The 26,771-nt window shown below is 32.9% G+C and overlaps 2 protein-coding genes across 6 annotated transcripts in view; both read right to left on the bottom strand.

Annotated features, from left to right (window-relative positions):
- Positions 1–26,771, bottom strand: part of Bre1 (E3 ubiquitin-protein ligase Bre1) — a 90,801-nt gene that overhangs the window by 11,260 nt on the left and 52,770 nt on the right. The window lies entirely within an intron of this gene.
- LOC138692547 (uncharacterized) lies at positions 13,449–19,132 on the bottom strand. Its single transcript, XM_069815496.1, has one exon. The coding sequence runs from the start codon at positions 16,043–16,045 to the stop codon at positions 15,080–15,082; it is 966 nt and encodes a 321-aa protein (XP_069671597.1). The 5' UTR covers positions 16,046–19,132; the 3' UTR covers positions 13,449–15,079.

Here is a 26,771-nt window from a genome sequence, read left to right as displayed (position 1 = left end):
GACAAGGATTATACAAAATTATGATTCATCAAGGGATACATCCAAAGATAATCAGACTCGTCAAGATGACCATGGCAGAAACCAAGGCTCAAGTGAAGATATATGGTGGTTCAACAGAACAATTTAATATTGATAATGGGCTGAAACAAGGGGATACTCTAGCACCAATGCTCTTCAATCTTGCTTTACATTGGGTGATAACACAGACAGGTATAGATCCTAACAGCACTTTATTTTACAAAAGCTTTCAAATAGTAGGATACGCAGATGACTTGGATGTTATGGGACGGTCGTTGACAGCAATAGAAGAAGTGTATAAAGACCTGGAACAAGGAGCCGCTAAAATCGGGTTGCAGATTAATGCAAGTAAAACCAAACGGATGACACAAATAAGAAATAAACAGAATATATACAACCCTCCTAATCTGACGATAAACATGTTTGAAGAAACTGAGAAGTTTAAATATCTTGGAACAGTAATGACAAGTAACAATAACGAATTAATTGAAGTACTGAGTCGAATCACTGCAGCCAATAAGGCCTATTTTGCATTAAGCGCAATATTGAAATCTAACTGTGTGCACAAGGAAACAAAACTTAAAATATACAAAACAATTATTAGAAGTATTCTCTGTTATGCAAGCGAAACTTGGACATTATCTAAGGAGAGAGAAGCTAAACTAGGTATATTTGAACGCAAAATACTCAGAAGAATTTTTGGACTGGTGCAAGAAAATATGCAGTGGAGAATACGTTATAATAACGAGCTATATCAATTATATAGAAGTTTCGATATTGTTACTTTCATCAAATTAAGGAGGATTGAATGGGCCGGACATGTCTATCGGATGGAAGGGAACAGAATACCAAAGAAGATCTTAGAAGGGAAAATACATGGTAAAAGACCAATTGGAAGACCCAAAAATAGATGGATAGATGTGATCGATTCTCAGGACTATCTCGGAACAACTGCCTGGAGGAGATTAGCACAGGACAGGGACAGTTGGAGGAAGAAAATTGAGGAGGCTAAGGCTCGACTTTGGGCTGTGATGCCATCGTAGTAGTAGTAGTAGTAGTAGTAGTAGTAGTAGTAGTAATAATAAAATATACCCATATTTAAATGACAATAAAATATACCAGTTTCCAATCATGATATTTTAATAATCTGTAATATTCTAACAAGTATTTGAAATGAAGACATAGACACATTGGACGAGGAATATATTACGGCTCATATAAATTTTTACACACCTGATCAGTAGGCGTAATTATCTTATTCTTAACAATAGCAACAGCTTTTATAGGTTATGTTTTACCCTGAGGGCAAATATTTTGAGAAGCAACAGTAATTACAAACCTACTATTAGCAATCCCTCAATACTAAAAGTATATTTATGAGTAGGAGGCGGATGTTGATAACTTAAAAATAACTGAAAAATGATCAATAAAATGTCCTTACATTTACATAAAATTCTGTCAGCTTATGGGATCACTATTACCACAAAATGAAGGTGAGTTTACTTAGAAATGAAAAATATTAAGCAGTGGAAAAACAGAAACTATGATTTTTTGTAACATTGTTGGAAAAATAAAACGAAATGTTTAAAAATTGCTATAAAAATCAACAAGAATTGGAGAAAATTATTTTTAATTACCGAAAAAACGAAAAAGAAAAAAATATAAATAACACAAACAGAGGAAAAAAGTACAAAAAATTCAACATAAAAATTAGATATTTTGTTTTGTTATAACATAAAATGTATTACTGTACCAAAAGGCATCATTTTAAAGTTAAATAAGTAATGTTCACTCTCTCAATGGACTTTATAATTAAAGTTATCCCTTTTATGGGCATAGAGGCCTACAAAGTAGTGGGATGTAAAGTCTCCTATCTTTGTAGACAATTGGCATTAGTAGCAGTAGGGATGCCACTCCTACATGCTTGTCAGCTTTACCTCTAAGGAAAACTCCCATGTACTCATTTTTGTTAGAGGAAGAGTCCAATTCTAGCCCATAGTATAGCTGTTAGGATTATGTCAATTGAAAAAAAAAAAAATCCGTATCATTGGGATTCGAACCCACGACCTTCGATTTTGTACCGTACTGCCTTAACAACTATGTCACTGCATGACATTAATTGGTGAGACACTGCATGTCTCACCACTTAATAAACTACAACAAATATGTTGCAGAATTACGGAAAAGAATTAAATGAAAGATTCTAAATTAGACACTGCATGTCTCACCACTTAATAAACTACAACAAATATTTTGCAGAATTATGGAAAAGAATTAAATGAAAGATTCTAAATTAGACACTGCATGTCTCACCACTTAATAAACTACAACAAATATGTTGCAGAATTACGGAAAAGAATTAAATGAAAGATTCTAAATTAGACACTGCATGTCTCGCCACTTAATAAACTACAACAAATATGTTGCAGAATTATGGAAAAGAATTAAATGAAAGATTCTAAATTAGACACTGCATGTCTCGCCACTTAATAAACTACAACAAATATGTTGCAGAATTATGGAAAAGAATTAAATGAAAGATTCTACATTAGACACTGCATGTCTCGCCACTTAATAAACTACAACAAATATGTTGCAGAATTACGTAAAAGAATTAAATGAAAGATTCTAAATTAGACACTGCATGTCTCGCCACTTAATAAACTACAACAAATATGTTGCAGAATTATGGAAAAGAATTAAATGAAAGATTCTAAATTAGACACTGCATGTCTCACCACTTAATAAACTACAACAAATATTTTGCAGAATTATGGAAAAGAATTAAATGAAAGATTCTAAATTAGACACTGCATGTCTCGCCACTTAATAAACTACAACAAATATGTTGCAGAATTACGGAAAAGAATTAAATGAAAGATTCTAAATTAGACACTGCATGTCTCACCACTTAATAAACTACAACAAATATGTTGCAGAATTACGGAAAAGAATTAAATGAAAGATTCTAAATTAGATAATGCATGTCTCACCACTTAATAAACTACAACAAATATGTTGCAGAATTACGGAAAATACTTCAATGAAAGATTCTAAATTAGACACTGCATGTCCCACCACTTAATAAACTACAACAAATATGTTACAGAATTACGGACAAGAATTAAATGAAAGATTCTAAATTAGACACTGCATGTCCCACCACTTAATAAACTACAACAAATATGTTGCTGAATTACGGACAAGAATTAAATGAAAGATTCTAAATTAGACACTGCATGTCTCACCACTTAATAAACTACAACAAATATGTTGCAGAATTACGGACAAGAATTAAATGAAAGATTCTAAATTAGACACTGCATGTCTCACCACTTAATAAACTACAACAAATATGTTGCAGAATTACGGAAAAGAATTAAATGAAAGATTCTAAATTAGACACTGCATGTCTCACCACTTAATAAACTACAACAAATATGTTGCAGAATTACGGACAAGAATTAAATGAAAGATTCTAAATTAGACACTGCATGTCTCACCACTTAATAAACTACAACAAATATGTTGCAGAATTACGGAAAAGAATTAAATGAAAGATTCTAAATTAGACACTGCATGTCTCACCACTTAATAAACTACAACAAATATGTTGCAGAATTACGTAAAAGAATTAAATGAAAGATTCTATATTAGACACTGCATGTCTCACCACTTAATAAACTACAACAAATATGTTGCAGAATTACGTAAAAGAATTAAATGAAAGATTCTAAATTAGTCTGAATAGTACTAGAGAATACACAAGTTTTACATTTCACGGGCACTCAAGAGGAGTCTAGTTAAGGGTTGTTTGGAAAACAGAAGACCACACTTCACAATCTTAAGACAACTGATCTTAGAGGAGAAGCCATGAGACTGGTTTAAGAACCCAAAATAGATGTGAGCTTTATTATAACAGTGTAAGTAACTGGTAAAGTCATCTGATGATAACAGAATGGTCATACTAGTAACGAATGCACACTGAGGGGCGAATGCCGAATTACAGGTGGAGGGTAGGACAAACCCACCGACACTGGCCCACTGTGCTACTTCCACGTGGACATGAAGAGCAGTAAATTTTGTCTCAATCCCTCTCAATCAGGGCCAGGATTCTTTTATGTGCTAAATCTACAACGCGGGACTCTCAGATTTACTCCCTTTATGAAAAAGCCACACTAAGGATTTTTATCAGCCTTAAAATCCCTGGCCTTCATGGGCTGTTGCATCACAGATTTTTTTTAAGGGGTTAGGTACAGCTTAACACCTTCAAAAGTAGATTTTTCAAAATTATTTTTAAAATATGCACCAAATATTCAAGTTTATTTTGGTGAGACAATTATTTCAATATCTATATTAGTTTTAAAATTATGAATTTTAATGCAAGAGCTGCACATGGTATCACATTTCATATATTTAACACTCTTTTCCCATTAACTACATTTTCAAAAACCATTTCCATGTTAATTCTGAAACTACTGAGCAGAATTTTATGCAATTTCACATATACATTATCTACAAAAATGACCTGAACCAAGCCCCTCTCTTAGATAGTTTGTCTATAAAAAAATTATTTTGAACTAAAATACCTTGAAAATTTGTTACATAAAATTAAATGCAAATTAAAAATATTACTTACTTACCCAGAAATCTGATTGTAGTCAGTCTTGTAGACCTATATTTTAGTTAGTTTTAAATTGAAAATAACAGAACATGGAAATGTTGAAAATTGGTTGACTTAAGAAGGAAAATCTGGATTCCAACAAAGCTAGTAGTCGCCATTTTGAATAATTAAATTATGCATTTAAATTCATGTTAGAAAATTGAAAATTATTTTAATATATTGACGAATGATAGAGCTTTCTGTGTGTTAATTTGCAACTGTGTATCAGCTATGTACACACTGAGAAAAAAATATTTTATATGGACAATCTTTCAGAGTTCATAGCTGTACCTACCCCTTTAAATCCATCATCCACAACCACCAAATAACTGTGTTTAATATTTTATCATTTTTAAGGTAATGTATAGATAAGAGAATTACTTGCTAGCAAAGAGGCTCTGACAAATAAAATTGGCAATATTGTAATCATGTGATTTAAAAATGTGAGGAGGAATTCCAGGTTATTGTTGTATGCAGTTCCTTTAAGGACTCCTATTATCTATTTCAAAGCTTATGTTGGTAAGTTTTTGTTTGGGTAATTCATGAGTAGATGTAACACAGTTCTAATGTCACACCCGTTACAAAAAAAAAACAGTAAAAGTTTATTCCGATGACATAATATGTAAAATCCTATTTTTTTTTTTTTTTTTTTTTGAGAGTGAAGTTAACATTGTTTTCTATCTAACAGTGTATTTTAAATAAACTTAACTATTATTTCCACTGGAAAAAATATGTAATGGTGTGACAAGTAAAATAATAAGAAATTTAAATATTGTCTATAATGACCACAAACAATTGATATACACTGGTTTGCAAGAATATTCAAGTGCATACTGTATAATAATTGTTTTAGTTACAGTATTGTTTTATAAAAATTTAATGAATTTAAGCACATAAATTGTCTGAGATTGTCTCTTAAGAAAATGAAATTATAAGATCTACAGTATATAAATAGAAGCAAAGAAAGATAAAAAAAATTACGGAGTCATTAGGAAAAGCCACACACAAGGTGAAACATCATTTGCCAAATAATCCCAGGAAGCTGTTGTTCATAAACTAGTTATGGATATAATTCCACCAGAAGAAGAAAGGAGACAATAAAACGAACAAGGAACTGACAAAAGAAAAAAATGGCGTAGGAAAAGAAACAAAGAAATTGGTATAAGAATTTTAATGCAAAGACAGCAATAGTTAGTAAGCACCTGGATGTAAAGACACTATATCACTGAAATGGCATGGCATTTGGAAATGCAAACATGTTCCTAAGCGTTATTTCATCATGTTCATTGGTGAATTATTTCAACCTTTTCAATTACAGTACCCTAATATTAAAATTGGAAGATCAATTTTTTAATTAAACATTGTTTTTGACGAAACCCCACTTAAAGAAATCACATTGTGAAATCTGGTGAATGGGGTGGCCATGTGCAGAAGATGCTGTCTACGTCCGTTGCACGACCAATCCATCAACCTGGTAGTTGTTGACTTAGTAAAACTGGCTAAAGCCACAACCCACGGATGAGGAGGAACAGAGTTTCATTTTCCAACAAAACGGAGCTCTTTCATATTGGCGTCTGGGAGTACCTAAATCAACACCTACCAGGTCGATGAATTGGTCGTGCAGACAGCATCTTCTGGAATGGCCACACCATTCACCGGAATTCACAGTGTGTGATTTCTTTCTGCGAGATTTCGTCAAGGACAATGTTCACATACCTCCACTTCCAGCAATGTTGGCCGAATAGAGAAGGTGGATTAACACAGCAATCAGGAACGTCACACAAGACATGCTTGAGAGGATTTGGCAAGAATGGGGTCACCGCCTGGACGTCTGTCGTATAACACGTGGGGCTCTTATCGAGTGCATCTAAGATCAGTATAAAACTTCAAACTTCCCTCTTTCAAACGATGGTATTAATGTTCAATATTGGTGAAAATATAGTCTTCTGAAATTGTTTAATAATTTGTAACCAGCGGTGTATAATAAAAAATAAAGTACCAAAATTTCATTAAGACAGGAGATCAAAATGGTTTTCTTGTGGATAGTCTTGTTGTAAGTTATTTTACAATGACAATTTTAATTGAAAAGCATAGAGAATTCAACACAAACTCATTTAGCATTCACAGACTTTGTCAAAGCATTTGACAAAATAAATAGGAACAAACTCTTACAGATTCTTGCCCTCGATCATGTACCTAATCAAATTCTTTCTTCCATTTATAATATACATAATTATAACGAAATTGCACCAAAACTGAACATGAAATATCTAACTGAGCTCCAATAAATCAAGGTTTTATACAAGATCCTTCTTCTCTGCTATTTATTTACATGAACAATATTCTTAAAATATGGAGGCAAAGTCATCATGCTGGAATTCAATTAAATCGAAATGTTTGTCTTGTTGATACATTACTTTTTGCAGATGATAAAGTAATCATTGTCAAATCAGAAGAGGATTTACAAACAACTGTTTATAATATATAAATAATAATAATAATAATAATAATAATAATAATAATAATAATAATAATAACAACAACAACAATAATAAATATACAAATATCCACAGAGAAATCGTCCCCCCCCCCCCCCACGGAAAAGGTAAAATTTTTGTTTGTTCTTCCAAACAAATGCTGTCAAGTTCGTCTTTAAGTTTCACTTGTTTTAGTTTCAATAACTAAGCGGAAAAGGAAATACTCAAACAATCAACACATTGTCAAGTTTTTCTACTTACATTGTAAGTTGTCTGACAGTAACAAGACTTGCTATATTTTCAATTGCAGTTTACTGTCCTTAAAGTCTGTTTTACATGTGACAAGCATGGAAATAAGTATCGTTCACACTACAAGCAAGGGTTTTTTCGAGTAGGAGTCCAAGTTACACAATGGACAGAAAAAAATTAAGAGAATAATTTTAAATGTGTCAAAATTATTGCTTGCACATCTCGCAGAGATTCTTGAAGAGCAAGTTAAAAGGGAAAAGAAGTTATGTGAGAGAAAATGGTTGGCAAGAAGAAGTACACATGACTGCTCAGCATTGTTTTCAAAGAACTGTATGCAGAAGATCCGAATGAATACGGGGCTTGTTTAAGAACGTTTCCTGAATGTTTCAACACTTTACATGATTTAATATGCCATACCCTTGAGAATTAAAATGAAAATTGTATGTTTACAAGCTCTCACAAACTTACACATCACTCCATCATTCAACCCTCGAAGTATTTTATACGGATGTAAAATTATACGGAGTGAACAATAAGTACGGAATATTACTCATAACTTCTTAAATTTTAATTTTACACAAAGAAGAAGTTTTATACAAAAGCTGTTGGAGATAAACCATACAATATGATTCCAGTGTTCGAAAAAAGGTAGTCATTCAGGCATGTGTAGAGTTATCATCACAACACTTAACCAAGTGGTTGATCCGTTCTGGTCTCAGTTGTTCAGTAGTCGTTCCAATGGTCGTCCCTGACATCTCGTTCCCCAAGATTGGTAATTTTGTATTATTATTGGGAGACGATCTCGTGGCATCCGTTGGATATGCTCAAACAGTTATTTTTGCATTTTATCCAGCATTCATGTAACTTTTAATTAATTTAAAATTTCTTCATTAGTCTTGTGATCTAACAAAATATATTGCGCAGTTTCTCTCATGAACTTCATTTCAGCCGTTCCAATTCTAGATTTATCAGATGTTTTTATAGAGTCCACATCTCACTGCCATACATTAACATTGAAAGTGCCAAAGTGTTTAAACTTTATTTTTTTTAATGGCACCCTAAATTAAAATTTATATATTCGGAATCTTCATTGAATTTTACATATGTACGTATGTATATATTGACAAATGTATTTTTTTTATATTTTATTGGGTTATTTTACGACGCTGTATCAACATCTAGGTTATTTAGCGTCTGAATGATATGAAGGTGATAATGCCGGTGAAATGAGTCCGGGGTCCAGCACCGAAAGTTACTCAGCATTTGCTCGTATTGGGTTGAGGGAAAACCCCGGAAAAAACCTCAACCAGGTAACTTGCCCAGACCGGGATTCGAACCCGGGCCACCTGGTTTCGCAGCCAGACGCGCTGACCGTTACTCCACAGGTGTGGACTGACAAATGTAAATACAGTATTACTCAAAATAGTTTTCTATTCTTTGCTTTTAAATTATTTAATAGTCTACCTGTTGATATAAGGAATCTTCCATTCCAAGTGTTTAGGACACGAATTAAGACTATATTATTGGCAAATCCATTGTATGATGTCGATGAGTTTTTTAATATTCATGTATCTTAATTTGTATCCATTGTATGATATCATGTATTTTAAATTGTATATGACGATGCCATACATGTTCCACATGTTTTTGCAAAATAAACTATCTATCTATCTATGAATGCAAATATGGCTTTCATGCAGTAGCTCCCTGTAAAGCAGGTTTGAATAATTTCAAGGAAAAATTGTTCTGGGGCCGCGTATCGATCCTGGGACCCTTTGCAAATCTGGCTTTCAGGTAGTAGCTCCCTGTGAAGCAGGTTTGAATAATTTCAAGGAAAAATTGTTCCGGTGTTGTGTATAGTTCCTGGAGTAGCTCAGTCGGTAGAGCATTCGTGCACTAAGCAAAGGGTCCCGGGATCGATACCCTGCCCCAGAACAATTTTTTCTTGAAATTATTTACGTATGAATGTTTAGACATTTTACCTATTCACTTACTCAATGTCTTTTAACTACTTATTAAACTTGTTTCGTGGACTTCAAACTTGAGACAAATAAAATCATGTTGAGTAGGCCATAACACTATCACTACCCAAACTACCACAGATCTCAAAATAAGAACCATTCACAACCAAACAATGTCCCAGTCTATCACGAAAGCAGTCTATTGTGGATATATGACATGGAACAGATTAGTCTTGAATAATCAGAATCTTTTTGTCAGATTGTCTACTGTGAATCTCTTTTCTAACACAGTGCTCAGAAGAACTCATTTTCATCAAGTTATCTTCTGGTGTGGTGTCTATTAGCTCTTGAATTTCTGCAAGATTCTTATCTTAGAAATCTTCACCTGCCATCTTTTCTGCAATGTCCATAATCTCTTCCATGATTTCCTTGATTGGTTCTATTGTAAATCATGTGACATCATGCACATCATCTGGACACAATTTTCTCCAACATAAATTTTCTTTTTTCTTTTCCAGACTTGATGACTTTTTCTATTACAATGATGGCATCTTCAGTTATGTAATCCTTTCAGACTTTCATAATATTCTCTATATTTGGTTTATAAAAATTATTTAATTTTTTTTTTTTTAAATACAGTTCACTGTGCAGTGATGAAGCATTTCCCACATAACTCAAAAAGATGAAATTTCTTGTATGTATTAATCCATGCCATACCTACAATATGATGCAAGATCACTTCTCTCTCTTTAATAGATTGTCTGATAATAAATAAATTCATTTTACAAAATGGTCAAATATGAGTATTTTCTTCTAACACAAAATAAAAAAAAAATATTTATTAAGGAATGTAGTTAAAAGAGCATGATATTGTAAACATGAGTTTCAGCAATAAAATAAAAGAGAGCATGAAAAATTTAACAAGTTTATGAGTTATGAGAGAAACGCTTCATCACTGCACATTTTGGAAAAAATATATATATATATATATATATATATATATATATATATATATATATATATATAATTTTTTAAATCGTAAAAATATTTTTGTCATATAGCAGAAGGACAGTGTTTTACACATACCAATTTTCATTATTGTACAAGATACAGTAATGGAGAAAAAAAAAAATTTGAATATTTCCAAAACTTTTACTGCTGTAAGCTGTACCTAACCCCTTAAGCCATCTTTAAGTCTACAATACAGTACTCAAATTCATAACACATGTTCTTGTAGAATGTAAGATTATTTGTAGGGAAACCAAGCTGCTTAGAGCCAAAGCTGGCTGACATATTACATTTCAGAAAATTTTTACGAAATTGACCTACCTTGTTCTGTGTGATCTTCATTTAATAATATATTTCAGGCATTATTTCAGTTTCTTCATCAAGATGTGAATAATATTAAAATATATAGTTTATTTTCTTGAACTATTAAAAGAAATTCTGCATTACAAACGAAAGGTATTCTTTATAATCTCCAAAGTAAGACATCTGTATGGTTAAAGTGAATGTAAGCAATTCATTTTGTACAAATTCACAAGAAAACACAGCAATTCACATACAGTAATAATTTCTAATACGAAATTCCTGATACTATTACCTGGTAGTCAAAAATTTTGCGCCATATTGTTATTTCATTCATATTTATGTTGAAGAGAGTAGGTGATCGGATGTATCACTCTCAGCAATGCTCGATAATTTGTAATTATTGTATTTTATTTTTATTTTGTTCTCTTTGTATATATCTTTTATAATTTCTATTACATGGTGGGAAATCTCTTTATTTTCCATGATTATAAAAAGTAACTTTTTTTTTTCATAACCAATAAATAATAAATATGTAAATTGTGTTCTCTTCTTTTTTTTCTATTAATAGTTTCAAGCAATGTACAGGAATGGCCTTTCCGGAAACTATTTTGTGTTTCCATCATAAAGTTTTCTGAATAAGTTTGAAGTTTTGTTAATAATTTCAGAGTATATTTTTAGCAGCTATTAATATGTATTCCTCTGTAATTCTTTGGTTCCTTTCTGTCTCCTTCTTATGAAAAGGCATAACTACTGCATTTCTCCATTCATATGCAATATGTTTATGTGAGTAGATTTGATTTAAAGAAAAAAAATCAGTAATCTTTGTTTGAATCCATCAGGTGCAGGTTTATATACTGTAGTCCTGAATTTATGTTATCTTTGGCAGGCCTTTTACAATTTTTCAATAATCTCAATACTGTGCGAAATTCTTGAAATGTTATGTCTTCATAATTATCTTGTAATATAACTGTTAAGTGATATTAACGGGATAATGAGAAATTAAGCATATTATTTCCTTCTCGTATCTAGTTAGCAAAGCTGTCATTCAAAATAAGTGTGAAAAACTTTGCTTGTGCAGATATTCGTCCACATCTAATAAGGGATGTTTGCAACTAGTGACTGATAATCCTTTAAGAAAGGGTCTTCTTGATACCTACGCAGTCATATGGTTGGAGGATATAACAACTCATGATTAAAATCTATACTAATAATAATTCTGTAGCCGAAATTTTTCTGGTAATTTTCGCTTTTCCAAAAATATTTGGTCCTAACATGTATAATTAACCATCCTGAAACCGAAAGTTGCTTTTTTGAAATTTTTGTTTGTATGTCTGTCTGTCTGTCTGTCTGTATGTATGTTACCTTTTCACGCGATAATGGCTGAACCGATTTATATGAAAATTGGAATATAAATTAAGATTGTTGTAACTTAGATTTTAGGCTATATGACATTCAAAATACTTTATTTAAAAGGGCAGTTATAAGGGGGCTTGAATTAAATAAATCGGAATACCTCCCTTATTATTGATTTTTGTGAAAACTGTTACATATCAAAAGTTACTTTAAAAGTGATTTTCGATAAGTTTTATTCTACGCAAAATTTTGATAGGACTGATATTTAAGGATATACAATACTTTTAAAATAACAATACAATACATTTTCACCGCCACCTCAGATTATAACGTTGTTGTTCCTGCAATAAGTCCTATGTGAAAATATAAAATTTTTGAGTAGGACGAAAAATCACATTTAATGATTCCATGGCAATGGTACATAGGAGATCGTGAATTCTTACATTTTCGAAAGAAAGAAATATAATTACATATCACTATATATGCTGTATCACTATTTAAGTTAATTGAAGGGTTCAGAACCATAGTGGGCCAAGCGCCATTTACTGAAGACGTAAAAAACAAGGGTTAAAATTAAGTTATTACCATAATTCAATGGAAACATATAGAAAGTAATATACACATTAAAACAAAATGATATGTCAATCTTCATTAAACTATGGTTGCATGTAATAACAATTAAGAACCATGTTAAAGGAATTGTCTTTGCACCCAATGAGTGCTCTCTGGACCACAATGATCGCATTTTAATTATTTAAATACAATTTAAATTAAGTAACATATTAAACGATTTATCCTTCTATCAAACACGAATGTTTCCTGAATCGAATGTCGTATTCTAATTATGTAATTACTTTATATTTATTTCTAACAGGTGCAGCGGAGCGCACAAGTACGGCTAGTAAATAAATAAATAAATAAATACATAAAAATTAATAATAATTCTGAATATAATAAGTGCTCTTAGGTAATAGTTTTCTTTCTCAATACAAATCACACCAATATCTTTCTCAAGCAACACTAAAAAAAGAGGGGGAGAGAGAAAAAAAAGAGAAATTTAAGAACAAAAAAAGAAAGGAAGAAATTTAATAATCAATGGCTTTGATTTGCACTGGACTTCACTGTGTGTTCATTTCGAATAAAGATCCATTAATTTCTTACTATAATTTAAGATATTTGATGTACCATGGTAGACAAAAAGATTGTCTGACTAAAATATTTCTAAGCTGAAGAATTAAGCTTTGTGCATGCCCAGCATAAAAAGTGCAACACTTCACAACAGTTAACAACACTTGCGACCATGTAACATGTCCGTTTACTCATTAAAGCATTAAAGTGAAAGAAATAAGAGTCAGGATGAAATATGTGCACAAAGCTTCATTATAATTAAACTGAATTATCACAATTCTTTTGAAAATCGTTGTTCGAGCATGAAAAGAGACTTGATGATAATCAATATGCGAGGAATCAAGTAGTACCAATCCATACCTTCTTTCTCTATTTCCATTTTTTTTTTCAGAGGTAGGCCAGAACAATTACCCAGTCCTGAATTTAGATTTGTGAATGTATATATATTTTTTATTGTACGAAATGGAACTATAAAAATTGGAGATTTATCTTTCGAAGAGGTGGAAAAATTCAAATATCTTGGAGCAACAGTAACAAATATAAATGACACTCGGGAGGAAATTAAACGCAGAATAAATATGGGAAATGCGTGTCATTATTCGGTTGAGAAGCTTTTGTCATCTAGTCTTCTGTCAAAAAATCTGAAAGTTAGAATTTATAAAACAGTTATATTATCGGTTGTTCTGTATGGTTCTGAAACTTGGACTCTCACTTTGAGAGAGGAACAGAGATTAAGGGTGTTTGAGAATAAGGTGCTTAGGAAAATATTTGAGGCTAAGAGGGATGAAGTTACAGGAGAATGGAGAAAGTTACACAACGCAGAACTGCACGCATTGTATACTTCACCTGACATAATTAGGAACATAAAATCCAGACGTTTGAGATGGGCAGGACATGTAGCAGGTATGAGTGAATCCAGAAATGCAAATAGTTAGCTGGGAGGCCGGAGGGAAAAAGACCTTGGGGAGGCCGAGACGTAGGTGGGAAGATAATATTAAAATGGATTTGAGGGAGGTGGGATATGATGGTAGAGACTGGATTAATCTTGCTCAGGATAGGGACCAATGGCGGGTTTATGTGAGGGCGGCAATGAACCTCCGGGTTCCTTAAAAGCAAGTAAGTATATATATATATTTTTACACAGTGAAGGAGTTACTACCTCTTTAAAGGGACGTGCTACCGAGTTTTGATCAATTTTGACCATTTTCTTAATTTTTTAAACATGGTGCAAAAAAATTTGTGGTTTCTTGGGGAATACTGCAGTGAAGATTTCATGACGATATCTTTATTCTAAGTTTGAAATTCAGTTCTTCCCATGTAAGTGGTTATTTTATTCAGAATGCATTTTATCAAATTTAAAGTGATTTTACCGCAAATCTCAGTTTTTCCATTTTAACTTACCAGAAATAAGATATCTCCTAAATGGCTATGTCTAGCATAATGAAACTTTGCACACATATTTGCAACAGGTCTGTGCACAAAAGACTGCATTCATATACACACAATTATGATTACTATTAAGAAAGCTGTGATTTTATATATCGGGCAATGAAGTTGAAAAATCAAAAGAAAATTAAACATTCAAAGTAATGAAATATAATGACCAGGTAAAAACCAATGCACCGTGTCATTACAGGATGTCTAAGTTTTATTTTAAACTTTGAGGAAATTGATTATCTTTTGTGAGGCTCAGATAAATGCTTACTAAAAAATATAAGAGAGAGACAGAACAAAAAGTTATAGCTGCCCTTTCTAAGGGTTACCATGAAGATTCAGCCTATTGATCAATCCAAACAAGATAATATTTTAATTTACGTATGTTAGTAATTTTAATGCAAAAATACATTAACTGTTTTTGTTTTTTTTTTTTTACGTAACTTTGAGTGGGCAGCAATCACTTTCAAGAAGTGTGTGTGTATCTAATGCTCTGGATTTAACAATGAAGTCATCATCCTTCTTGCTTCCCAATATTTTGATGGAAGGTCCACAAATGTCCTAAGAGTTTCACAATTAGCCAGGTGCTCCATCTCCATGTCCTCTTCTCTGGTGCACAGTAAGCATTTAGGTGAATTCAGTACTCCAATACGATGGAGGTGTTTACTGAGGCAATCATGACCAGTAATCAATCTAAACATGGCCATGGCAGATTTTCGAGGTAGATCAGGAATTAGTTTTGGATCTTTGAATGATTCTTTCCATTTTGAATTTTGATGTTTTGCCTGTTCGCTGTAACTTATTCTTTTTATGACTCGCTTTATTGATTCATATGAGAACTTGAAATTTGTTTTTAAGTTGATATAAGTTCCTTTCTTTGCTAACATATCTGCTTTCTTGTTACCGTTCAGTCCGCAGTGGGCCGGGATCCATTGGAAGACCACTTTTTTATTTAGCATTTGAATTTGTTTTACCATGCAATGAATTTCTTTTACTTTTTCCATTTTAGGGGATATAGTTGGGCTGATGGACTGGATTGCAGCTTTGGAGTCAGACAGGATGACTATGTTTTTGCACTGGTTTAGCCAAACAAATACATTTTGAAGTGATGTATAAATGGCTTCAACTTCGCCATCAAAATTTGTTGTGTACTTGCCAATATTTTTATAAAGAGAAAAGTATTGGCAAGTAGCTCCTGCTCCTTCATTTTGATCCATGAGAGAGCCATCAGTGTAAATGTACAACCAGTCCTTTTGTGGATATTTTCTATTAATTGTTTGTAGGGCAATGGCTTTTGCTATTTCTGGATTTATATATTTTTTGTTGAAGACTTCATCAAGATCAAGGCAGCAATCTACTTTGAAGTTATTAAGTGTATTATATCGAGACATCAAGTTTTCCTTTTCACTTGGTATTTCTAGAACTTGTTTAAGCTTTTCTACCTCTTGCATGTATCCATTTTGGGTCCTCAATGTAAATGTAAACTTTCAAGAAGTTATTCCATTTCAATTTTTAAGAATATAAATGGTTATGCTGGATTTTCTTAAGATTTGCAGCCCGATGTCCTCAAGATGGTAACTGTATAGATCGAAATGGTTGAAAAGGTCAACTGAAAATCTTGTAATTGTTCTTTTTGCATCAAAAAGCAATCCAATCATTTCTCAGTTCTCTATGTTATATTTGTTTGAACAGTATGCATAACAAGGATCGTAATTATGTTTTTCCTATTGATTTACATCTTTCAAAGCATACCGTTGGGTCAATTATGTATCCCTTATTTCTCTGTCGATCACGACTATGTCCACTCTCTTAGTGGAATCTTCATTTGAAATACAATGAATCTCTTCATGCACTTCAAACTTACTGCACTTTCTGAAGCAGTTGGCAACTCAGCTTCTTACTCTATTGTGGCAATTTATCCTAAGAAGTTCTCCCTTTCTACAGAAGCCATGTGGCCATATTTTTCAACATAAAAATGAGAGAAAAATTGTGCTAATCGTGTATAATTTTCAAGAAGATATATTGAAAATTGTAGAAATTACAAAAACTCAGTAATGTGTCACCTTGAGATATATCAGAAATTTTCTACATACAAAAAATTAAGACTACTGAAGAGAGTTTTATTCAAGACAAACTCTTCTTCATTCAAGGATAAAAAAAAAAGTTGTAGAATTCAAACCCTAACACCCACAGTGTATCGTCATTTGACAGCTGTACACTCTACCATGGAGCTATCTAAGGTGTGCGATAAAAATGGCATAAGTAATAAACTGCAAGTTTTCACCAGAGCAAAAGCAAAGTTTCAAATTAAGACCAATATCATTATGATGGGCTGAAAATCTAAAGCTCTACATTACTATGGAAGACGAACATATGCCCTTTGTACTGTAGGGCGGCACACGAAATGTCATACCATTTATTTTACACATGACACATATTAATTTGTATTAAAGCTTCCAAATATTATACAGAATTAATAATTAGGATATGGAATTTTGTCTCTAATGCAGAACATGTTCAATATGGCAGCCATTTTGTCTCACAACCTCTTGCAAACGAACCCTTACATTCGTCACCACTTTTTGATACAATTCTTCAGACAGTGCATGGCACAACTCCGCTGGAAGGGCTCAGAGCTGCACTACATTTTCTGGCCTCCTTTGGTAAACTTTCTCTTTTAGGAATCCCCATAAAAAGAAATCACATGGATTAATGTTCGGGCTATGAGGCGGCCACATTTTGCCGCTCCCATGTCATTCAGGAATCCGATGTGACATCACAGGAAGAACAATCATCTCGTGAAGGTAATCCAGAATAGTATTTGCAGTGTGTGGATGGGCTCCATACTGCATGAACCACTGTGTTTGCATAGGGAGAGATGGGGGATAAAACTGTTTTCCAATATGGTTTTATATCGAACTTGGTTGACAGTTTCATTGAAGGAAATTGAGCTGATGATTCCGTGGCTCGAAATTGTAGCCCATACAGAAACTTTTGCCTCAAACATTTCTTTTTCATGCAGTATGCGAGGAGGTTCCCTAGTTCAGAATCGAACATTTTGTTTATTCACATGAAAATAGGTCTCGCCTGTAAACGTGTTGTGGAGGCCTCTTCTTCCACTGCCCACAATGCAAATTGCAGCCTCTGCTCCCTATCTCTATCTGTAAGTTTATGCAGTACGGTAAAGTGAAGATCTGAATGCATAATCCTTTGCACTGACCGACAAAAGATTCCCAACTCTGCAGAAGCCCTCCTTGTTCACTTACAGTGACTTCGAGTCAAAGCCATGCAAACTGTTTCAATGTTTTCAGGCGTACAGACACTAGTGCACTGCGGCTGCTTTTTCCAACACAGAGCTGTTAGTTTCGAACTGTTGAGACAATCTGTAAATTGTCTGCTTGCTAGGAACTCATCTTGTATTAAAGTGAGCACGAAAATGTCTCTGAGTCCTCACAACACTCTTAGTTTTGGCGAATAACAGAAAAGCTTTCACTTTGTGTTCAACAGTCAAACACCTGTTGTCTGCCATTTCACAAACTGATGTTTGTTCTTGTAGCTATGGTTACATCCGAATTGTGATGCTACCTATCAGATTTTCCACAAATTTTGGCATCCACAAGCACAGTTACAAAACATCGGTAACTACAATACAGTGAAACTTCCTTTAACGGACACTTCCCAATAGCGGACATTTTAAAATTCCCCTGCAAAATAACATTGGCTCTTATGATAAAATTCTTCCAAATAGCGGACATTCTCAATAACGGACGCGGACACTGAAATGTATCTCCCAACAACAATTAAAACTTCCAAATAACAGACAGCGTGAAAGAAAAAAAAAGAAAAAGACAGTTGTAAATTAAACGGAATTCTTTGCAACAATCATTATCGTGCATATGAACGTTCTTGTACTTTATTGAAGGTAAGCAGCACAGTTGTTAGTTGTGATACTGTATGTGAGCAGTCCGTACTTTCTTAGTTTGTCAAGCTGACTGTTCGGAAGTACAGTCACATTAAAAATGTCACAAAAACGTAAACGTTTGTCACTAAAAGAGAAAATGGATATTATAAAGCATAGTGAGGAGAAATTAAGTGTTTGCGAGCTGGCCACAAAGTTTAATGTGGGAAAAACTGAGGTTAGTGAAATTTTGAAAAACAAGGATGTTATTTTAAAATCATACACTGAGAATGCAAATGAAAACACAAAAAGAGCTTTTCCTAAAACTGAGGGGTTTGCCATTGGCAATTTAACATATGAATGGTTCTGCCGTACAAGAGTAAATAAGATGCCTTCATCTGGGATTTCTCTCTGGATGAATACTGTAAACAATCTCACTTTCTACTGTACTGTACTGTAAAATATAGTGTTGAATTTATATGAGAAATTTTAATGTAATGTATACATACTAACGATTTTCTAAATAGCGGACACTTCTCAATAATGAACATTTAATTTTTCCCCGGCGGTGTCCGCTATTGGGAAGTTTCACTATATTACAATTTTAATGAGACAATTAAATGGTATGACATTTCGTGCGCCATCTGAAGAAGTACATTTTTTGTATTCACATGGCAGTCATAACCCAAAACCACCAATTTCTGATTTACGCCCTTTTTACCGCACACCACAGATATATCTGTGGCAGTGATGAAATACTATAGTTTGAAACTATGACAAGGTTGAACTGTTATCATCTGACGTACAATTTGTCATAGCTTATGTAAACATAGCATTAGGTCTTTATAATTACAACGCAGGCAATCTTAGTGTCCACCACTGTACATCATTCTCAGATGAATTTACTTGCAGATACTGATGCGGAAATCATTGTGTATACAGACCACATGAATAAGACCAATTTTCCAGTGTCAAGAGATGCTGAAGATGTCTATTCCCGTGAAAATCATGAAAGTGATTTTTTGCAGTATCATAATTCTTTCTCTTTGAGAGTAAAAGTATAAACACAGACAATTTACAAAAAAAATTCAAATTCTGGAAGTCTCATGAACATAACTGGTGAGGTGTCTGTGATATGAAGAATGTATTGACTTGTGCACCTCATTTTAGGCCATGAACCACCACTGTTTATTGCACAGCTTTTAAATGGCAACATGGATGCATTTCGGAAATATTTTCCTGGATTTCCTATTTCGTTCTTTCAAATATTCACTAACAGATGTGTGTTTTGGACAGTTCCTTGCATTGAAGCACTTCTCTAATATTTTTATTCAAATTAAATTAATTCTGAAGTTTTCATTTTCAAAATATTTAATTCTAAACAGTTCTTGATTAAGTAAATATTTCCGTTTCAAATGTATAGTAAAATATATTGGTATGTGTAAATAAATAATAAATAATTACATTAACATGTGTATAAATTGATTACTCGCCAGTCATAAAAACAGTTACAATTAATTACTATTTATGACTCCAAAATGTAAGGTAAAATCAATATACCGGTACTGTGCCCCCAACAAGAAGTCAACTTCTTTCAAAATTCCCTTGCAGCAAGTGTATACCAATGAACAGTCTGATATTAAGCATTATTTGCTGGTTCAAATTCTTTTCTTGAATGCTGCTAGAGAAATATTTTTCTACATCAGCATAACACAGATAAAGATAAGCTTAGGAGAGATTCTGAACAGACATTTGTTGTCATCACAGCAGAGATACGTCAGACCATCCAAGCCAGGTTCGATCACCAACTTACTACTGAAACATTCAATTCTCTTTGTCCATATGTTGCTTTATGGACCAAAAATGAAATTATAACACACTATGATTAATAATCTCACTAGAACAGAACTTCCCAATAAGCCATTTACACAAAGTAGTGAATTATGAAGCACCACATGTTTTAATTCATTATAAAATAAAATATTAAGCAGTAATAGACTGAAATAGATGTAACAAGGTAACACAAGCTTCACTAAAACCCAATAGTAAGATTTATTCTGCCACATTACAATATATGTAAGTTAAATAGTGAAGAGATTAATATATACGTATGTAAACTGCTAAGATATAGTGGCTTTATACTAAATACCACACAACATTTAACCTCATGAGACCACTACGGAAAACAATAGTGCATAAATTACCTGAATACTTCAAGCAGAATGTTCGAGCCTGACTTCAAAAATGTAAGCACAGCTCATAAAGTGAAATTTAACTGAGGCAAATACGTTAGATCTCTGAAAATTATTTTCCCATAATACTGTCACTATTTCAAAACAATCTTTTAGAAATCTTACTACTAATAGTCAAATCATTACTTTTAATTAGAAGAATGTCAAATGTGTGAACAGTATCATAAGAAAGAGACAGAACCCTCTTATTATCTTTTAGAACTTAATAGTCATTTAGAAGCTCCACACATACACATACACACAAAAGAAGAAATTAAATGCTTGTCATATATTTGTGCTCATTTCAATGTTCGGAAGGGTTTGAGGCATTACATTGTAGCTTTTAAAAATGTAAGGCCTCTGAAATAATGCCGGAAGTTTTCAACTTAAGAAAACTGTATTTGTTTAGATTGGATAGATATGAAACTAAAGCTGTAAACAAAAACATTTACAAAAACAACAAATAGCGTAACTTTCATCCCCGCAAGTAACCAATGAAAAGAAGATCACACATCCTATTATCAATCTCTTTAGGCCAGAAAAGTATATGATTGGCGGAAAAAATTAAAAGATGACATATCATGACTAATCCTTCTTACAAAAAGCTTAATAAGTACGGAACATAAAACAAAGTTTCTTCTATCATTAATAAAAAAGTATTTTATTTCACTTATAATGCATTCATATAACATGACTGCATGGTTACTCGCAATTGTGATAGAATTTACTGTGACTTAAAAACCACATAACCTCATTCACTTTAAAAATGAAATGGGGGGGGGGGGCTACTCCAAGTGTTGCAAATGGAAAAATCAAAGACAGTACACGTAAATGCAATATGTTGGCTATTATGGAAGTGATATGTGTGTGGGAAGACTATTGCTCACCAACTCAGTAAATGAAGAGCATGGTAGATTAAACATAACCTTCACACTAAAGGTACATCAATTCATAATACTCTGTTGCAGACAATCTGAGCAACAAATGAACCAAGGTTATTATTAGATGACAGCTCCAGCTCCTCCTACTTACATCAGTAGAATAAAGAGTGAAGTGAAAAGCAAATAGGCAATTACGGCAAACAGTTCTCCCATGAAATGAATCCCCACATTACCTACAAACATGCAAACAAGAATGAAACCCAACTTTAAAATTTATCCAAGGCAACTATTTTATTAGCGACAAAATTTTAAATAGTGAGAATTTCAACACTCTAAGAATTTTATTGTGCCAGATCGTAATACTAATAATGTAGAAAAGCAATGAATATATTAATGTATGAGTTTCAATCTTGTTATATCAATGACTAAATGAAAAACTGTATAACCAATTTATTACTTAGAGAAAAGAATACAAGCAATAAAACACAGTCCCATAACCCACTTTTGCCAAGTATCCACAAACTGCAAATACAATAAAACAATCATGCCATCGATGTGTAATCAATTTTCGAAAGTTTATTGATTCCCTACTATTTACATGAAAAACAATAAATTTCTTAAAGAAAGCATAGGCTGTGACTACGCGAGAGAGACCCCGCACCAACAAAATTATTAAAGCTTTACTTGCATACAAGAAGACATGATCAAACCAAGGAAAGCATGCCCCAAAAGAGAAAAGCTAAAGACGAGCAACAAGTAGTGCAGAACTTTCACTGTGTAAAGGGAATAAGTATGATTCAAGTCTCTCGTTATATCAAATTCATCAATATTACTGGACACAATCACGAAAAATAGAAATATACAAGGTGTATCAAGACAAGTGGGAAAGGTCTGGGGAATTGATAGAGGATATGAAAACAAGCAAAAAGTTCATATAAACATATGGTCAATTTCGCTTAGTTTTTAGTGACAGTCATTGTTTTTTGGTGTACATAATATCCGTGATAATAAACAGGTCACATGTAACTTTCTTCTGTACTTAAGTCGTTGTTGATTTGTTTTGTATTCAAAGCCACCTGATGACAGTTGCCATAACAAAATAAACGCAAGACATATCATAAAACTTTTATTGATAATTGTGAAAGTTGTTATTTTGAGTGAAATAATTAATTACATTATAACTTGTGGTCCAAATAGATTATTCTAATCAAGTAACAGCAGAAATGCACTTTATGTATGAACGAGCTAATTGCAATGCAAATAAAGCACGCCATTTGTTATTATTAGGTTATTTTACGACGCTTTATCAACATCTAAGGTTATTTAGTGTCTGAATGAGATGAAGATGATAATGCCGGTGAAATGAGTCCGGGGTCCAGCACCGAAAGTTACCCAGCATTTGCTCATATTGGGTTGAGGGAAAACCCCGGAAAAAACCTCAACCAGGTAACTTGCCCCGACCGGGAATCGAACCTGGGCCACCTGGTTTCGTGGCCAGACGCGCTGACCGTTACCCCACAGGTGTGGACACGCCATTTGTATGCTGAACAATTTCCTAATAGACATTTACCCAACAACAAGACGTCCCAAAGAACAATTCAGCACATGTGTTCATGCATGATGGGGCACCACCTCATTTTGCTCTTGCAGCTAGAGCAATTTTAAATCAGTAATTCTCTAATAAACGGATAGGTCAAGAGGGAACGACATTCTGGCCTACACGTTCTTCCAACTTCAATCCATTGGATTTCTATTTAGGGGGTAATTTAAAGGCCATTGTGTATTCCAGACCTATTCATAACTTGGAAATCCTTCGCCAGCAACTTGAAGAAGGATGTCGGCAGATGCTTGAAATATAGGAGAAAATAAGGCAGTCGATGATGTGGTGCTCAGGAGTATTAGAGCTCATAGTGGCCATTTTGAGCACTTTCCGTAGAAGTTTCTGTATAGGAAAAAAGTATTGTAAGTTGTAAATTAAACTTTATCATCACAGATAATATGTACACCACAAACAATGGCTGTAACTAAAAAACTAAACAAAACTGACCATATGTTTACATAAACTTTGCTTCCTTTCAGGTCCTCTATCAATTCTCCAGAGTTATCCCACATGTTTTGATACACCCTGTATACAGGTACAGAGTGAACTGTAAGTAATTTCATTAATTTCAAGGGTTTATTCTTTGAGATATTTTAAACAAAAACCGTTTAATACAATTTCGTTCGTTTTTGCTTTGTTATCGAGATAAAAATTGTTTTATATGAAACATTTCATAGTGTATTTTGGGAAAGCCATTGACTGAATTCCCAATATGCTCAGTCAATTTAAGAGAGCAGTGTATTATGATAATTAAGTATTGAAAGAATTTAGTTGGCCTTTAAATGTGCACAAATTTGATCTGAACAAATGTACCATTATGAAATTCCTTTACAGAATGAAAAGTTACATTTGTTTGGATCAAATTTCTGCACATTTATAGGACAAAATTAAAATTGGTCAATCATCTATTATATAGACCCCTATTAGAAACAACAACAATTTCTTGGCTTAAAAATCGATAATGTGTTAAATTGGAAAAATCATATTAAAGAAATTATCCCCAAACTAAATTCAGCTTGTTTTGCTATTACATCTGTGCAAAAGATAGTAAATATCAATACCTTAAAAACAATATACTTTGCATACTTCCACTCAGTAATGAGTTTTGGAATAATATTCTGGGGAAATTCCACAGATAGTAACAATATATTTCTATTACAAAAAAAGAGTAATTAGAATAATAGTAGGTGCCAAATCTAGGGAATCGTGTAGGACTATTTTAAAAAAACTACAAATAATGCCTATGGCTTGTCAGTATATCTTTTCATTAATAATCTTCCTCGTATGTAATCGTGAAAACTTTGTAACTAATTCAATTGTTCATAGCATAAATACACGTAAAAAAAATGACTTTCATACTCCATCGGCAAGTCTATCGTGCTATCAATAAGGAGTGCGTTATATGGCAGTAAAAATTTTTAATAGCCTCCCTATCGATATAAAAAATGAAACTCAAAACATAAAATTATTTAGGGCCAAATTAAAGAAGTACCTAATTTCTCACGCCTTCTATTCTGTAGGTGAATTCATGACATTCAATAACACTTCATGAAATTGATACTAAAACTTTGTGTTGTACTAGTAGACTATATTGTAAATCTCGTCTGTATATATTTCATCTAGACTGTGACTATAAATTAAGATTTTATAATAGTATTAAGTTTTTTGACTTGTTCCATATTCTAGCTGTAAGCATGTATGAATACCATGGAATGTTAATAAATACAATACAATACAATACAATAATACAGTGCTCTCTTAAATTGACTGAGCATATTGGGAATTAAATCAATGGCTTTCCCAAAACACACTAAGAAATATTTCTTATAAAACCATTTTTATCCCGAAAAGGAAGTAAAACAAGCAAATTTGTATAAAATGTTTTTGTTTGAAATATTTCAAAGAATAACCCCCTGAAATTATTTACATTACATACGGTCCATCTTGTGTATATAATTACTATTTCATATACTAAAACATTATCCACATGTATTAAAAAAACTAACACAATTTCAGGCAGATGGAATCTAAAGCTGGATCAGTCACACTTCTTCCTTCTTCAAAATATTTTAAATATATTCCTACATATCATATAGGGATATAAAATGGAGATGAAAGATGCCAGATTACAATCATATGTCTGAAATCTGGTGATTTGATACCTTCAATAGATACGACACAAAAGTGAATTATTATTCCTGAACCTATTTTACCACCATCAATATTGTGACTATGTTAATCAACATCTACCGAACATCATAGCAGTGGCAATCTACTATGCTTGGTGCAGACATTCAAAACCTTAAAGTGATATGGTAATGCACAATTCAAAAGTAAATACTTTGTTTCTTAACTCTGCAGGTGCAAACTTTAACTTTTGCACCAATATGGATACTCACCACTGTATTAAAAGCATTCACACAGACATTTTCTGTGGCTTATATTTTATATTATAACACAAATTTGGTTGCGTTTTTCTTATACAGAAGAACCCTGCAATTTGTTTTTCCATCATTTACACAATTACTTTTTGGTCTCTTCAATGTTCATTTACATTGGTGTAATTTCAAGTCTCCCTCCATTTAAACTGCTGTGCATCAACCAAAAATGCAGATTGAGAGAATCTTCAGCCAGATACATCATTTTCAGAATTCTTATCTACAGATAATGACGTTCTGAGTGTGGAAGAAAAGTTGTTACAAGAAATAGCCGAAGATCATTTTTAGGTTGACAGTGCCAATGGATTTGAGGGAGGTGGGATATGATGGTAGAGACTGGATTAATCTTGCTCAGGATAGGGACCAATGGCGGGCTTATGTAAGGGCGGCAATGAACCTCCGGGTTCCTTAAAAGCCAGTAAGTGCCAATGGTAGTGGCGATAACAGTGATGCTGTTGCCACTAGTGCAGAGGTAGTTGCAGCATTGGAAACATTGCAGATGATAAAACTATCTTCGAGAAATTTCATGAATTAGAAAAACAGATAGAATTATTTCAAAACAAAAAAATAAAAACTAAAATGTCTGTCTTTACAAAAAAAAAGTGTAGGTGAGTTTTTATAAGATTATGTAGGTTACTGCAATTTTGTTCCATCAAGGGAAGGTTCAAACCCATCTTCAGACAGTTTACTAAACAACAAAGAGGAGATGGGTGAAATTTTAGTCACTTTTCGAGGGGGGGGGGGGGAAACAGTGACCTTTCATTTATACTTTGGCCAAATTTTATTAACATAATCATCCTCAAAATTCATGCTTCAGTTGTATTTCACAATATTATAATGGGGTTTTCGTGATGGAAAATCGACATTTTAAAGTCATTTTTCCACATTTTTAAATTTCATGCGAAGAAGTTGAAATTTTACTGCATATTATGGTTAACTAATCTATAGAGTTTTTTTAAAAGTAAATATTTTAAAAATTAAAAAGTAAAATTTACTATCTGGACACTAAAAAATTAAAACTTTTAAACTAACTGGATTAAATTTTTATCAGGTTACTCATACTTCAAAATTCAAATTATAGCTCTACTGTTAAATTATGTACAAGTCAAAGATGTTGTACATTTTTTTT

Source organism: Periplaneta americana, chromosome 17, assembly GCF_040183065.1.
Source record: "Periplaneta americana isolate PAMFEO1 chromosome 17, P.americana_PAMFEO1_priV1, whole genome shotgun sequence".
Lineage (NCBI taxonomy): Eukaryota > Metazoa > Arthropoda > Insecta > Blattodea > Blattidae > Periplaneta > Periplaneta americana.
The sequence above is the reverse complement of the archived record's forward strand: the minus strand, read 5'-3'. Positions and strand labels throughout refer to the sequence as shown.